The 17,441-nt window shown below is 45.2% G+C and overlaps 1 protein-coding gene across 1 annotated transcript in view; it reads right to left on the reverse strand.

Annotated features, from left to right (window-relative positions):
- Window positions 1–17,441, reverse strand: part of CYTH2 (cytohesin 2) — a 194,748-nt gene that overhangs the window by 44,794 nt on the left and 132,513 nt on the right. Inside the window, exons 6-10 of the mRNA XM_069200692.1 lie at window positions 17,227–17,339; window positions 14,976–15,124; window positions 6,577–6,688; window positions 1,217–1,293; window positions 1,036–1,107 (exon numbers count right to left, since the gene is read on the reverse strand). Coding sequence (XP_069056793.1) covers window positions 1,036–1,107; window positions 1,217–1,293; window positions 6,577–6,688; window positions 14,976–15,124; window positions 17,227–17,339 — 523 coding nt within the window. The remainder of the gene's footprint in view (window positions 1–1,035; window positions 1,108–1,216; window positions 1,294–6,576; window positions 6,689–14,975; window positions 15,125–17,226; window positions 17,340–17,441) is intronic.

Below are 17,441 nucleotides of genomic sequence, written 5' to 3' on the forward strand. Positions count from 1 at the left end.
TTGGGGCAAGGTGCTCTCGTAGGTGGTCTTGGACAGAAGGACAATGGTAACAGGGTGAACAGAACTGCAGAAGACTCCTAATACCACATCCAATCAAATGCTTCCTGTAGCAAACAATTCCTGAGAACTGCTAGGCTGAACTAGCAGGTGAGGAAGGTCTACCCGGTATGAACGCAGGATCCATGGTGCCAAAGCCAACTACTAATACAGATGTCCTATACCAACTAGTTTGGTGAAAGGTAATAGTACACATGAAAATTACGCAGACTACATGGTAGAATGGGACATACATCAGAGTCTTCAATGAGCCCTATTCCTGAAATCCAGGACAGTAATCCAGAAACCAGCAGCAGAATTAGGGTCAAGGAGAGAAGCATGTGTGAATGAACACATATGTATACCTAAAACCTCAATGTTGCTACTGGAATTGCAAAACCAAGGTCCAGGCCATCACAGTGGACTAAAGGATCAGAAATATGGCACACCGGCTTGCAGAGACGTGTAGCCAGGTTAGTATGAAAGGACCAAGATTCACTTTGTCATAGCATACACTTGGCTGCAGTGTTGATGCATAATGAAAAGGGACAGGGTAGGACCGCTCCAAAATAACTGTTTTCAAACCCTCAGAATCTGTAGCATAGGAAGAGCTACAGTACTAGAGTTAAGGCAGAAAAACGCTGACACAAGCAGATGGTCGACAAGCTAGCTCAGGAGGCTTAAGGGCGCTCTGAAGATGTGTCTGAAACTTGCAGGCCAGAGGTTTATTAAGCAAAAGGTCAGACTGAACCTGTAATCCTTCAGAGATGGATACATCAAGCCAGTGAGGAGATATATAGTAACCTCTGCAATTAAAAACACTGTCCACGTATAAAATCTGCAATACCAGCCATACTGGAAATAGAAGTTGTTACCAATAATGTAATCCCTCTAGTTTAAATGGCAGGTCAAGTAAGTTGTTGACCAGGAATCTCTGCTCAAAAAGGGGGGATTGGGAGAACGTAATTTGCAAAAAAAAAAATCAAGCAATTAATATACCGGCTTCCTGGGGTCTTCCACCTCTCGAATACTGAGGTTTTCAAGAGGAATTATGCCCCTGGGCTCTTTATCCTGTGGAGAGATGAAATACACGCATGAGTGACCAGAACAGGGAGCTCCTAGTGAAACTGATTTTCAAAGTCTAGTAGGTTTCAGGTAATACTTTTAAACTGAGACTCACCGTTGTGTATTCGAAGTAGTACAAACAGTTATCAGTCAGGATGAACCAGCGACGCTTCCAGGTTTTCACCCGTCCACCTGCAAGAAAGCCCGAGGTGGGGTAGAGTTCAGTAAGAAACTCCGCCAGACGAATCTTCTGCCGGCCACAGATAATATACTCTGGTCACAAGTAAATGTGGTTAAGATTTTAAAATGGGGCGCTAATGAAATCAAGTGAGTTACTAGAAAAGGTTAGAGCTGGCTAGGAAGAGGGTGGGGCTGTGCAGCTTGCCTTGCACAGCACGGCACGGCCAGGGTCCTTCGATCCTGAACATACAGATGTCCCCCGCCCAATGACCACCTCCTAGTACGCATGCGCACCTCTTTCGTCACCAGAGTCATTTTGTTGCCTCATTGCCACCAACACGATACAACTTTCAACGATTCCACTTTTAATGTTCTTAGTGCTAACTGGTAGCCTCCCCACAATAGCCCCATGCTAGAAATCCGGTCCAAAAAGTCAACCAATGCTTGGGTTTTCCTACAGACTCTCTCATGCATGTTGTGTATAGGCTACATAAGTACAGAAAGTTTTTTCTCCATATAATAGTTGCAAAGGTTAAAGGTCTTGTAGATTTAAATACTATGCATTATGCCGCCATATAGTGATCAGAATAACATCTTGTTCACAGCGACCGAAAGGTTTAGAGTATGGACTGTAAGCATAGTCAAAATGACACTATGGTATCGACCTGCAAACCACAATGCCGCACACTTGGGTTCATTTTCAGATTCTCTCTCTTCAGATCACCTAATCACTGAAGTGCTGCGTGCTACATTAAGAACCAACGCCCGAGTTTGCCGCCCTTCCTTTGCACTGGCGGAAGTGGGAGGCTTGCACGTCAATCTAGGAGGGGCCTGGAGTGGTAGCAGATTCTGTAAAGCAGACTGTCCCACAGTGGTTCCGTCTTGCGTGAGTATCGACGAGAGTAATGCATAATGAATGTGTGCAAGGAGGACCAAATAGCCACGCGCCCATGAGCAATAAGGAAACACTCATAACGAAGGTCAAATGTACGGGTTTCTTCCCGGGTGGTGTGAACTTCCGGCCTGAAAGTAAGTGTTTTGTGTTTAAATGAGAAAGAAATCTGTATGCATTAAATCCAGAGGGAAATCCTTCTAAGACTACCCAGGGTGGTGTCCTGTAACAGATAAACAGCTATGTCTTCATACTCATGGTCTAATCGTGTAATGTGTGAGAGAAATAAAGAGAAATTGAGACGGAGAGTGGCAGACGAGAGCTGCCTGAGAGAGTCCTTAAATTAAAAGAAAGTGTGTATGACTGATACACTTAAAAGGGGCTACCTCTTTTAAACACCCTGCCGGGATTGTAACATGGACTAACAAAGTGTCCTACACAGAGGTTGAAAACGGTGTCTCTGCTCACAGCATAACACAAAACGATCGCACTTTACGGCACAAACAGCTCTTGTAGCGTCCTTCTTGTCTCTTTGAAAATGAAGTGCAACTCTGCACTTACCCAGACTACAGATATATATTTATGTGTTGTACATCCAACGTTTAGCCCCCTGGATTTTGGGTGAGGTCTATGACTGCAGATGGTATGTGCTGTCCACTTCATACGGTCCAAGGATGTGCTCATCAAGTGTGAACAGCAGGACCGTGTGACCCTTGTGGGTTTAATATAAAACGTCTCATGCTGCATAGGCTGCTCTTCTTGTGGAACAAGGATGGAAAGAATAAACAATGCCCCACAACGCACTGCCATCGGGCGAAGAATAAGGGCACGTAGTCTGTGCAAGATGTTTGTTGCTGCAGAAAACACCCTGATTTGTTGTCCCCCCCTTGGCTGTGAATGTGGCACGAAAAACGATCTGATCCAAATCTCGCTACTAAATGTGACCTAGAGACATGATGTGTGACATTGTTGTGCTCTACTGGCTAGCAATAAACAAGTGAGTGAAACTGGTTCTTGATGGTAATTGACCCGAGCACGTTCAAAATGAAAACAGCTTTGCTTAAAGCTGGTTTGTTCATAACCACGTCGCTCGGTAATAAGGTTCCTTAGCTATCAATTGCACTAGGGCTCCGAACCAGATGATGGAGAACATACATGTGCGGCACAGGGTTTCTCCTCAATATAATAAATCATTAAGTCCAGACGGGACTCCAACCTCGCATTTCTTTAAACAAGCTGCTACTCCGAGCGTGACCACTAGATGGCAGGGAAATACAACTTTGTGAATCTAGGAGCGCTCTAAGCCACAACAGTGGAATAGCAGTGGAACGCGGTGTCGGAGGTGGACACGAAATTGCCTGCCAGCCACCACACTGCCATGCCCCTCGCAAACGAATTCCACCATATTCCCTCACCGGCAATGAATGGTAGGTAGATCAACAGTGTTGCGGAGGTAAACACCTAAAATTAGATCAGCGCTGTGCCGGTCTAGTTCTGTGCAGCATCCGAGGGTGCATAAATGTGAGCCGCTGGGACAGTAGCTTTTCCAGTTTTCCACGTGCATATAATTATTTTTATAATTCCACGGTTTATTCTGTGTGTGCTGGGACTTATGTGTTACAGACCTGCGCACCCAATGTAAAACAGCCAGAAAGTCTAATTATTCGCCCGCTCTGTTCATCAAACACTTCGCTACCCAGCGATCTTAACCGCGGCTTTGTAGCCACAACCATCTCCCGCCGCCAGGTGACTGCAGAGCGCTGCCGACGCCGGTAATCTCCAAACTGCTGCCTTCGGCGAGGCCTGGAAGAGGAGTACCAGCTCAGCGTGGGGGCAGGACCCCTCACTGATCCGGGTGGCTGCCCTGAAGCCCCTGCTTTGATAAAAGCCAGCATACACATGAACAGTGGTATACCCTTTAATAGTGGTGTGCAGCGAGAAATTACCTCCCACTGCAGAATCAGGTCCAGCAGAGCTCGATCGGTACACTGCAGTGCCCTTCGAGAGCTCCTGAGCCGCCCCTTCTTCCTATATCCAACATCCATCCCTTACAGCTCCCTTCAATGCATCCTTTCCCGACTCGCAGGGCCCCCTGACAAGGTGGTCTTTGTAGCCTCTGGTCAATTCAGACATCTCCCAGGAAAGCTCACGTTCTCCCCGCTGCTAGCGTGCCAGGGCCCAGGTCCTGCAACCCCGCCCCTCACTGCCTCTGCTACTCAAGCGGAGACAGGCTACCAGTTCTTGGCTGCCTAAGCCACGCCCATGGTGCATATCCTTGGCTCAACAGAGCTCTATTCCCCACACGGGTCAGCTGAAGCACCTCAAAGGTAAGAGATATCCTGACCTGACCTGCCCTGCCCTTCCTACAGCTCCACCAATGAACACCACAACAGACTCATTCCCATTCAACCTTTGACCCTGTGTTATGGAAGCCAACGACGAGCTTCCGAAAATCACCACACTGTTCAGTAACCAATGAAAGAAAGATTATTTAAAGTCAATGGCCTAACAGTGATGGGTGCCCCCCTCTGCATGCCCCAACCCCCAGCACCAAGGAGGACAGTGAACGAGAAAACTATCGCCATCTGAAAAGGTAAGCATGTTAGTTAACTGACGCCCATTTCTAGGCGCAGATAGCAGAGGGCAAGTGAAGCGCGGAGCTCTACCTACCTCCTGGGGAGTTATTGTGAGCAGGTGGGAGAGGTATTATCATCAGCAGCAAAAGCGTACACAGGTGGGGAGCAGAGAAAAGGAAGGGAGGGGGCAGGCGGTAGGGGGAGGGGTGAGAAGCAAAGAGTGAGGAGAGAGAAAGAGAGAAGGGGAAAAAAACAAGTTACATCAACATAACGCGGAAAAAATCAAGGTACATTCAAAAGATATGGCGCAGGCTGGACTGTCCTCTGTACAGTGCCATCAGGCAGTCGAAGGCTGGCGTTTAGGACAGGTGGGAATTACAGCACAGCCCAGCAGCCCCTATTAAAGCCCAGCAGCCCCTATTAAAGGCCACCAGAGGCGGGGCAGGTGACAAACTCTGCTCCACCTCTACTGCAATTTCGTGGGCATCAGTAATAGCCAACTGTCTTAAACGTCAGCCTGCCTTTGCCATTAACATTCTTACAGTTCCAGAAGCACAAAATGCAAGCAGTGCAGATACAGAGAACCGAGCAGACCTCGGAAGCTAGCATGCAAGAAAACATCTGGATTAGTTCAAAGAGAGCCAGAAGAATTGCAAACAGGAACAGGATCACATCCTCCCCTCAGGCCGGGCCACTGGGACCAGCGCCCAGCTTTGAGGCCCAAAGGCCAGCGAACATTCCCCGCCGTGCGGCTCTTGTATAAGAACCCCAGCGAGAGGTCCGAGGAAGGAATACGTCAAAATGAGCCAGTACCACATTCAGATTTACGCTCCAACGTTATTTGACACAGCTTGATGCAAACATCAAAATATAAGCAAAGTCATGATTCTTCGGCTCGTTCCTCAGGTTTTTCAAAGGCCACTTTAAGAAGGATTACTATAGTTCTGCAGTGCTACGTGGTCCACCTTGCCTAGAGCACAATCAGAAGTCATTTGGAGGCGTGGAGAACCAGGTTTGAACCCAATGAATCCTCCCAGATCTGTGCTCGGTACTGGACTGTCTCAGCTCTGGTCTCAGAACTACACACCGCACTCGGATTAACAGCTGACAATGACACTCGCTCCACCACTACACACCGGAGCTGGTTACTTCGTACAAGTAGCCCAAACCAACCAATACCGAGCTTACTACTTAGCTGCTCCATTTTTTTTTAGCGTATGAGCTGGTCACTTCCCAAATGAACCCACCACCGCGTCCCAACTCTCCCAACCATCGCAAACAATGGTCTCTTTACCTTCCCCAAGGCACAAAGCACCTGAACGCCTCTCACCATTTCGAAGAGGTCCAGATCACAAATCCCACTTGCAATCCACACACTAACCGCCCTCCCACCAATTGTTCTGCTAATCAACAGAAGCACACTATAAAATGTCACCATCATTGCTTACAGACAAGAGCTGGGGGCCCGCGGACTCGCTCCAGCATTACCAACAGGTGAATCTCAACTCTGCCTGCCCTGCATGATCCCCCTCTGACCACCATCCTACAGAGGCACCGTGAACAGCATCTTTGCCTGCGAGTCCAAACATGTGATGCGAGATATTTCCCTTAGTACTGTTATTAACAGTAGATCGAAATAAAACCTGAGGCCTGTGAGCAAAGATGAGAATGAGCATCGACTGCATCTCACATCAATGCCATGGCCAGAAGGAACACGGTTAAAGGCTGCAACTATGCAGTCAAGATGGGTAACCCACGTGCTTAGATTCCAAAAGAAGTCCTTCCCCCTCCCTCCGCGGGTCACCACTCTGCCCACGAGGCCCTCACCCAGCTTGAGGAGCCAGCCCTCTCGGTCAGGGTTGAAGAACGTGTGGGTCAAATCATTTCCGTCATCTTCTGGAATCTTGAAGGGTTCATTTCTTATGCTGTCGTACAGGTTCTAGAAAAAAGGAGGAAAAACATGCGTCACTGCAGAAGACTTAGATGTGTCCATTAGAAAGGTGCGTCAACTTGTATTGTGCTGGTTATCATGTCCAATCAGTTATTAGGGCTGTTGATCGCTACCCTATCAGTTATCGTTCCAGTAATCACACACCATCACCAAAGGGTGAAGACGACTATTCTGCTTAGTTGAGGTCTGGTCCAATAGTGCTGTTATCTGCCAGACGTTATTCCCAGGCCTTTAATATATAGGCAGAGCGGGCCTTGGCTCCACCCACAGACTCTCCATGTCATGCCGTTCCGCTGTTTTTTTTCAAGACTACATATAGCTGATCAGTTTTGCGAAAGGCTTTTGCTCTATCAACAAGGGGGGCGGTGGGGGATCGGGGGGGGGGGGGGGGGGGTTAGCACCTACTTCTAACTGATGCCTCAGAAAGGAACCCCTTGGTGTTGCTATTTAAAGTGCACTCATGGCTTTTGCTATCTTTTTTTTTTTTTGCTTCTCCAACATTTGATCAACTTGGGGATCAAATATATGTTCGCCACAGCGAATAGCGTGTTAAGCAAATGTGAACATCTGGCCTGAAATCAGCAGCACGTGGCCAGGTTTGTCATTTAATCAATATGCTTTGAATATTACTCATTGCCTCACGGTCAGTGGTATTGAGGGCACAACAAATAGTGGTATTGGAAATTGTCCTTCCCTTTCCCTCTGTTACACGTTCCTCACCCCCTTGTCTATATTATGGGAGATGTTTAAGGAGGCCATGTACCGTAACCTAGAGTGCCCAGTCACCTCTAAAGGGAAAACCAACATAAATGGTGATTCTCCAGTCTGTAGCCACTTTACTGCTACTCTCTTGCCTGCTTAATCCATCTTTTGGCTCTCCTTATCCGGAGGGGGACAATCTCCTGTGCCCTGCACATTTGCGTGTGGTATCGGCCACTAGTGAATCCAGTGGGAGATGTCCTGGGATGCAGCCTGGATCATTTGGGGAGGCTTTATATTTCTTATCAATCAGATGGGTGACAACTCCCGCCTTCGCAGGCTCTTTAAAAGTGTCTGTTGATGTCTTGACCATTCCCTCCATCGGGAACTTTTGGTGTCAGGTAGGGCACATTCCCAAGATTACTTGTAAACATGAATTAAGGAAGTTGCAGTCTTGCTGTGTCTAATACTTAAAACCATAATAACAAAAGGATGATTTGAGTGACTCTGCTTGTTACTAACTTTGGAAACAAAGCACACATGTAAAGCTAAAAAAATTGTGTGACATGGTGGGAGGGGGTAATTGTGAAGAAAATATTTGTACGATAATCTACTCAGCCCTCAGAGTATATATATCATAAAAGTATACATTACTTTATCAAATCTGAGCGTGTCTGCAGGAAGACCTGCCGTAGAATGAACTACTAGGTGATGGAAATGCAAGACAGTTGGTTGCAAATCAGAAGTCCGTTATGTCACAGTGTGAGCAATTCCTAACATTTGCTTTTGCATTCCCAACTGTTTCACTGTCCCATTACTACTGACACCCATTTGTTTTCAGTCGCCAGGCTGGTGCGGTAGGACAAACAGCTTTTCATAGTATTTCATTATCTTGGTTATTCATCCACTATCTGTTACTTCGTCTGTTAATTCACTCTCACAAATTTAAAATGCATCTTGCAAGGCGCAGGGTCACCTCCCTAGTGACAACACCTTGACCACTACCTATTCCGTACAGATAAAAGGAGCGTGACAGAACAAATAGTTTCTTACCTGTAGGTGTTTGGCAACTTGAAGGATTTTCTGGATTCACATGCTGTACCATTATTTCACCATCTAGTGGCTGGGTCCAGAATTCTCCACTTCTTGTAGTCCCTCTACTTGTAGTAGCAGTTCTCCCATTTGGTGCTTCCTGTGACGTTGTACGCCCTGCCTAAGAAGCTCCCACCTTTGGTCGCCATCTTCAGATTTTTTTTTGTCAGGACTATTTTCTCCTTTCATCTTCTTGGTGGAAGTGGTTGGGTTTCTTGTGAATCCAGAAAATTCTTCACGCTGCAAATCTACACGGGAGGTAAGAAACTATTTGTTTTGCAGCGTGAATCTTTTCTGGCTTCACACAATGTGCATCTATTTTGTAGCAGTTTTGTTCATTTTGCGGTGGTTGGGCGAAGATGGACTTAAATTTGTAAACAGATACTTTGATACCTTTTGCGTAGAGATGACCACATTGCTCTCAAATATATCTTTTAAATGTGTATTTGCCAAAAAAGCAATGGATGCTCCTTTTTCCTTGTTGAGTGTGCCTTTGGGGTTGAGTTTAGTTTCTCCCCTGCACTAATGTGGCATAGTTGAATGGTTTGTGGGATCCATCTGGCAATTGCGCCTTTAATTACTGGTTTTCCCACAGTGTTGTCTGCAAATCAAACAAACAGTTGCTTTGACTTCCTGCTCGTCTTTTCCATGTAGTACATTATAGCGTGTCTTGCGTCCAACGTGTGTAATGCTCTCTGCTTGATTTTTTAGGTTCTGGAAAAAACTTGGTATGTGTATTGTTTGATTTATGTGGAAGTGTGAAACTATCTTGGATAAAAACTGCATATCCTCATGCCAATTTTGTTCTTTGTGAACCTATAAATATAATTCTTGAATTGTGAGCGCTTGTATTTCACTCAGCCTGCAAAGAGATGTTATGGCCACCAAGAATGCTGTCTTTAGCGTGAGCATCTTTAATGTGGCTTTATGTAAAGGTTAAAAAATGCCTTCATTATTTGAGTCAGTACCGCACTTAGATTCCATGTGGGTGCAGGTACCTTCCTTGATGGTGCAATTCTCTTTGTCCCTCTACTAAGAACCATTTCATTACCAGAGCTTTTAAGAAGCGCCTTCCTATGTGATCTCTTGTGTAGGCCACTACTGCAGCTAAGTGTACATTCAAAGATGCATGTGTTAAAATATCAAACACACCTACTAGACGATAAGTTAACACTGTTGCCTTCTTAGTGTATTTTCTAAATAGACTCCTTTTAAGACACCATAAGTAGTATCTCTTCCATTTAGCCATGAAGCACCTCCTTTTTGTTGGCTTTCTTGCTTCTCTAAGAAACGCCATTATGTTCTCTCGTAGTTTTAGATAACCGAATTCTAAGTCTTCAGGTGCCAGGCTGCCAGACTCAAAGACTGGGTCTGGGTGTAGCAGCCTTCCTTTTCCCATTGATAACAGGTTTAGTTGTGTTGGTAGTTTTAGAATTTTTCTTTTTGCTATTTCTATCAGCTCTGAAATCCATGTCTGCCTCACCCACTGCAGGGCAATTAGTATTAGTCATTTTGCCTCTCTTGCATTTGTTGATCACTTTGTGTACCAGTGGCAGGGAAAAGTGTACACAAATATCACTGACCAGTCTAGTCTATCAACAGAGCATTACCTAGGGATTGGTTGTGTGGGTGTCTGGACGCATATTTTTGGCATTTTGCTTTCCTTGGTATTGTGAATAGATAAATTTTTGGTGTTCCCCAATGCTTGGAGATCTTTCCGAGTACGTTTCCATTTGTGAGAGCATGATGCTTGTCTCTTCAGTCTGTCCGTTTTTACATGGTCCTTGCCTGGTAGATGAACTGCTGTTATTTCTAATTTCCTCTTTATTGCCCACTTCCAGATTTGTTTAGGCTACCCCTGACCCTGCCACCCCTCCCCTTGCTTGATGATGTATTACACAAACTGTATTGTCCTGTCTGGACCAATGCTGTCTTTCTCAGTTGCTCTTTCTGAAAGACTTTCTAGGCTAGGAACACTATCTTTAGTTTCAGGATACAGATATGCTGTACTGCACCATGTTCCTTTCAGACTCCAAGTACTTTGAGTGTGTTTATGTGCGCTCCCCAGCTCATATCAGAGGCATTTGTTGTAATGGTAGCTGATTGTACAAATACCCTTTCTTGAGTTACATGTAATTTGTTCCACCATGCCATTTCCTGCTGCAATTTCTGCATGACAACCACAAGATCTTCCCAACTCCCTGTGGCTTGTGACCATTGGTTCTGTAGTCATTCTTAAATTAGTCTTGTGTGTAATCGAGCATATGGATTCCATGGGATGCATGAAGCCATCTTCCCAAACAGTTTCCCCTCAGTCCTCACTGTCAGAGCTTGCCCCTTCTGGAAAAGGTGAGTTTCCAGCAACAGTCACTGTATTCTCCTTTCACCAAGATACACTTTCCCTTGGATTGAGTTGATCCTTGCTACCAGAAACATTTTTTCTTGTTCTGAGGTTGGTGATGACTTCCCTATGTTTAGCAAGAAACCCAATGTGAATAGTGTTCTTATTACCTGCTGTATATGCTCTTTGCACTTGTTGTGGGAGTTTGCTCTTACTAACCAGTCTTCCAGGTAAGGACAGACATGTATGCCTTGTATTCTTAGATGAGCGGTTACTGCTGCTAGACATTTTGTGAAATCCCTCGGCATTGCTTTTTATTCCGAATGCCACACCGTAAACTGGTAATGAGTATAATTTGCCACAAACCTCAGGTACTTCTTCTGTTTTGAATTCATTGGGGTGTGCAAGTAAGCATCTTTTAGATTTATAGTTGCCATGTAATCCCCTTTTTGCAATTGTGGGATGACTTTCTGCAAGATTGTCAGTTTGCATCTTTCGCAGAGACCAGACTACCTTTGATATTTAAGAAATATCTTGAGTACCTTCCTTTCTTGATCTCTGCTCAGGGCACCTTTTCTATCGCTTTTTTTCCTCAGCAATTCCTCCACCTCCTTAAGTAGACATTATGTTCCTTCTCTTGAACGCACCATCTTTTTTGGTCCCCTTCCTGGCGGTATCATTTCCCAATCTATGCAATATCTAAACTCCTTGATGTTTAAGATCCATTTGTCTGATGTGATCCTCCTCTACTCCTGAAGAAAGTTTTTTATTCTGCCTCTCACAGGTGTTGTGAGCGAGAGGCTGTGTGTTTTTGAAAAGTCACTTGTCATGGCGGTTGTGCCTCCCTGTGGTTGTCCCCTTCCTCCTGTTCTTCCTTGAAAGGACTGCCATCATTTATGCTGATACTGCCAGTGCTGCCGAAGTTTGACTGCTTGCCAGGAACGCCTGGTGTGAAGTGCTCATTTGGAAGCTGACTCTTCCAGAAGGCCTCCATGATGGCACTATCCTGCTTCAAATACTTCCTGCAAACTGCAATGCCCCCATGGACTTTGCAGTCTCATTGTCCCTTCTGAGCTGGTTCAAGGTGTCATGAACCATAATCCAGAACAACTGTTCCCTATTTAATAGGGAATTTATAACATTTACCTGTACCTTAGGCTTGAAACGGATATTCTCAGCCATGAGTGTCAGTGTAGTGTGATAGCCGTCATCTGGCGGCTTGCTGTGTCTACCTCATCCAATGCCAATTAAAAGGCATGTGTTGGCAATATTGTTACCCTCTTATGCCAGGTGTGCAGCTCTCTTTTTGTATTGGTCTGGTAGGTGCTTCATTAGCTAAGCAATTTTTTCCCAGTTCTGGTAGGCATGCTGGTTTAGGATGGTGTTTAAATTTGTGACGTGCCATTGATTCCCTGCACCCTGTTAGAATTTCCTTACCATGAGGTCCATCCTGTTGCTCTCCTTGTCAAGAGGTGGCCCCGATGTAAAAGGAATATTTGACCTCTTCCGTGCTGTAGAGGTGATTAAAGAATCAGCCAGGATTGCTCCCTTGACACAGGATGTGTCTTAAGAGGAATATTTATATTTCGTCTCCGCCCCTGGGAGTTACTGCTCAACAAGAGGCGGGTTCCTTAAATGCCTCCCTTCCTTGGTCCAGGACACTAGGTAACATTAGAAGGAATTGATTTTTGGCTTGGGATGGAAAATGGGTTTCTGGCAGGAAACATGACTGTGGTCTCACCTGCTCCAGTTGCACCCCAAATCTGTCTGCAGCCTTTTTTTTTTATAACCTTGTTATACATCCCAAAGTCCTCTGAGGAGTCAGTCTCCAGCTCCTACCACAGAGATTTTGTGTACTCAGATTCTTTAGAGCCTTGAAACATGCCCAGACCCTCTTGCTCTTATTCTTTGCAGAAGAGTTCCTCTTCCTCCTCTAGTGGCTCAAGTGTTAAAGGAGGTTCTGTATCTTCAACGCCCTTCTTGCCCTGTTCCCTTGGCGTTAACATTTTTGGTGGAATGTAATAGAACTGAGGCCAGATTCTTTCTTGTTCTGAAGCAACGCAGGCATTTCAACCTCGAGGCACCTCTTCTTCCTCTCAATCTCCGCCAAGCGTTCCTCTGGATCGAGGGTCCATTTTCTCTTTGAAGACAAAGATTACTTTGACAATGTATCGGTTGTCGAGCTTCTATGCTCATCTCAAGACCTCTCTTTTTTTGCGGTCAAAGGGTCTCTACATCATGCGTCTTTTGACGAGTGGGTACTTTCGGGAGACTTTCCTCCTCCTGTGCCCCTTTCGAGGGATCTCTGGACCTGCCATCAGTTGGCAAGTGTTTCGACAACCAGACTCCCTTTGAGGCTTTTGAGTTCGATTTTCGAGACTGGCAATTTTTTCAGTTGATGTCTTGCTTATCTCTGGTCTCTTGTCCTTATCGGTTGCCTGGGCTTCAACCTCGACAAGGTTGGCATCCGATGTTTCTCCCTCAACATCTTGTGCAACGTTTTCCTCCTCGTCGCTTGACAGACCCAGGTCTCTCAGGGATAAAGTTGGTTTCTATTCCTGCATGGTGTGATGTGCCTGCTCTGCTTCTCCCTTGCCCTCAGCGTCTTCGACTTTTACACGGCACAGTCTTTGCAGATGTCGCTTCGATGATCAATGGGCAGGCAGAGGTTGCAGACCGGGTGTTGATCCTGCAGAGAGAATTTATGACAATTCAGGCCGAACTGAAATGAAATCTTCTCCATTAGGGCGAACAGAGAGCCCTCTGTCCGGGCATTCTCTAAAAACAGTTCATTTTCTATAGTATCCTTCGCTCTAGGAGTCTCCTTTGGTACAACTTCTTCTGTGAATTTCATCCAAACTTTTTGGTGACTTCTCCCGAGCTCTCTTCTTCCTCGTGTTGGAGAGCCTTCAGCCAAGCATCCAGACCCAACAGCGGAAAAAACTGAATCTGAAGATGGCGACCAAAGGTGGAAGCTTCCGAAGGAGGGCATACAACGTCACAGGAAGCACCACAAAGGGGATCCGTTGACACCAAACAACAACAGAAAAATAAAAAATAGAAGGGGGGCTACAAGAAGTGGAGAATTCTGGAACCAACCACTAGATGGTGGAATGATGCACAGCATGTGAATCCAGAAAAGATTCATGCTGCAAAACAACAGCATTTGTTGCCCATTAAACAAAGTGTAGCATACTTGCATGTTCTAACAGCAATTAGGTTACAATTCTGATATATCTATTTCATAATACACACAAAGTCAAACCACCCTGGGTGAGCGGTTCAGTGAAATTCTGATCCCAACTTAGTTCATTAGTGGTAGGAGCTACTCATGTTATAGCAAAACACTAATGCTCTGAGACAGCAAAGGTATGGAAAGAGACAGTTTGATGCACTGTGGGTGTCATTTGTGCCTGTAATAATATGAATGCATTTGAGAAGCCTCTTGTTGAGGTGGATGAGAGGGCTGCAGGATATTGGAAGCTTAACCATGCTCTTTGAATTAAAATAATGAATCTCACTGGAGGGAATCAGACTTAGGTGTTTCATGAATTTAGTTTCATGTATGCGCTGACTGTACTGAAATGCAAGTTGGTATTTGAAATCTGGGTTCTGCATAGCAGTGGTAGCAGATCCAGTGGCCCACCAGAGGCCTTGCAGAACAAGGGGTGCAGGAGGGTGACAAGACTTTAAATACCCCCCTCCCTTATCCTTACTAAGAAAGGGGTCGCAGCTCCTATGCCAGCTGGAAATTAAGGGGATGTGTGCTGGTCTGTCTATCTTCTAGATAGCAAACCTAATGCTCCTGTCTGGAGGCTAGACTGGAGAGGGGACTTTTTCTGGTGATGCACTGTTAAGACCCTAACCTGCTGAGCTCCCCCTTGCAGGGCTTGGACCAGGACCAGAACATAAGGACAGTTTTGTCTCATACACTGGAGCAAGGAGACAGCGCTACAGAAAAAAAAGAAAAAAAAAAAATGGAGGTGATCTGCTATTAACCACTGATGCTTTGGTAAAGGGTGCCCTTGGTTTCACTAGCTTCTGTATGTATGCTAGCTGGCTCCTTGCAATTTTTATGATCTTTTAGACACTTTTTACAAAGTATCGCAATTGCACTTCCCTCCAGGAAATGTTCAGGCTCACCCTTAGAAGCTCTTCTGGAAGGTCGCCACCATCGTTGATACCACGGTTCATGGAGATAAACCTCTCCACGCTTGGCTTGTCACGGACGTTGGGATTGTGCAGACTAGTGTTCAACATGATGACGGCAAAGGATAAAACGTAGCAGGTGTCTAAAAAATGCAAAACCATGAGACTGTCAGAGGTAGTATTTTACCAACTTCTGCTCTCCCTCCCACCCCCATTTCTCTCCGTAATGCTGCAAACAAGGGTCGGGTGAAAGGGTTTCTCACTGAAATGGCTTAACAACAAAAGAATGGTTAAATTTAATTTAACAAGATTATCTCCAACAGGTCAATTCTTTATGAATGGCGACAATTTCTGCTTCAGTCCAAGACATAAGCACAATGTCTAACTCTCCTAGTGTTCTTCAAACGAATTATTCAGTCGGTGCCCAAGCAGGGGACTACTCTCTTGGTTACTGATGCCCTTTGGCAGCCAGCAGTTCCTTTCAAAATTGCATTAAAGGTGGGATCATGATGGAAACATTCAAATGCTTCAAAAAGAAACAACATTGAAAGCACAAGTACTCGCAGGTGCAACAGAGGTAATTTAGGACTCGCAGTCCATATGAGAGGCAGACGAACGCGGCATTGAGTTGAACTGTAAAAAGCGGCAATGTCCTAATTTGAAGATGTGGTTAGAGGAAAAGACATCTGCGTGTACATAATGATCTACCTAAAAGAAGATGGTAGGGAACCAGGGATCCTCAGAAAACATACAGACACATAGGAGAGGCATTTTCTGGAGGCACTGAAGCTGTGACCAGGGACTTTATACAGAAGGTAAACTGTTCTACACAAGACATTAGGAAGAACATTGTAGTATGGAGTACCGAGCACCTTCTGGGCTCAAGAACCAAGCCCACAAGTATTTATTGCTCATATGCATTAGGAATATGATTAACTATGAGCCTATGTCCAATAATAACCTGATTCCCTTCAAGTTTTCTCCAGTGGTTAAGCCTAAAAGCATCCCAGTCCTAAAGTTTAAGTCCAAGTCTTTTTTACTCATGCGTCTGAACCTCTTCGTCAATGATGAAGATTGTAACACAAAGGACCCAGGCTTGATAATAGGTTTCTATAAGAAACTTACTGAGGACCCATAGGCTACTGATGAGGTAAGAGTGTCTGGTCACTAGTACCTGGTTGGGGAGGCACAGTTAAGTCACTGGATTTAATGTGAATTTGCCCAAATGGCCTTGAAGGTGGTGACAGTTGCTGGCTATTTTGCTACTACACTCTAGGACTCCCTTTGGTTTTGTACTCTAATGGAAGCACTCTGTATACGATGAAACGCTGGTCAAATCGAGGATCTACAGTGATGATAGCACCTATAATGGGCACAATAAAACCCATTAGGATATTAGCTACTGGGTCTGGACAAAGGGACTTTTGAACCGAGCTTTATCATGTGATCTTTCCAGAGCTGAAGCAGCTAGAAAGCAGATTCCAGTAGTTTCAGACTCAAGCAACCTCTGTCAGTTAACTATCTATATTTGTCCCGACTTACAGCGTTGGCTGAGGAGTTAAGTATTGATGTCCCAAAAATACGGGAAGTTCGGGAACGCTACAGACTTATCCTCGCAGGCTTGTCAAGCTGACGAGGGGGAAAAGGGCACAAGGCTGATAAGAAACAAACTCAGGCAGGGCAGAACAGCTTCACAAAGTCATGCAGGAGGCATTACTGTATTTGTAGAAATCTATTTGAAAGGCCAGGACAATGAAGATTTGTTTCTACATCTAAAAGGGCAGCGATAAAGTAATCAGTAGAGAAGCAGTATGGAATGGGAAGAATTTACTGGTGCCATATAACAAAGAAATGCTTCTCAATGCAAAGGCAAACCTGAAACTAAGTGAGACATTTTGGATGGTAGGTAATAAGATGGCCATATTCCAAGGGGTCTTATTTTTGGGCAATCCATTTGACACCATCAGACAACTTCACTTCTGTAAATGATCAACAAGCAGATGTACACTTTTGCTGTATAAGTAGGATAGCTTAAGCTCCACCCCTTCCTTGTCCAATCTCAGTACATTATTGTGTGTTGACCCTTGGCCCCAATCTATGTACAGCTCTCAGATGCCCCTAGCCATATTTGTACTTTTACCTCAACCACACATACACAAATGCACAGTATGTTTGGTGTTGTTACTCATCTCCACTTAAGATGGCATATTGAGAATAAACACAAAAAAATGCAGCTGTTCCCTACCTGTTGACTGGAAAACCCCGGGGTTACACAGGCAGTATCGTTGTGCAAAAGCCTCCATCATGCGGTCAATTTTCTGCGCTTCTCCTGGCAGCCGGAAACTCCACAGGAACTGCCTGGGGGTTATTAAAATGAAGGTATGTGTGTGACCAAAAACATAAGAGAATGTCATGGGACAGACAGCACGCCAACCTATAACAAGAGTCAGACACAAATCC

Source organism: Pleurodeles waltl, chromosome 7 (genome assembly GCF_031143425.1).
Source record: "Pleurodeles waltl isolate 20211129_DDA chromosome 7, aPleWal1.hap1.20221129, whole genome shotgun sequence".
Lineage (NCBI taxonomy): Eukaryota > Metazoa > Chordata > Amphibia > Caudata > Salamandridae > Pleurodeles > Pleurodeles waltl.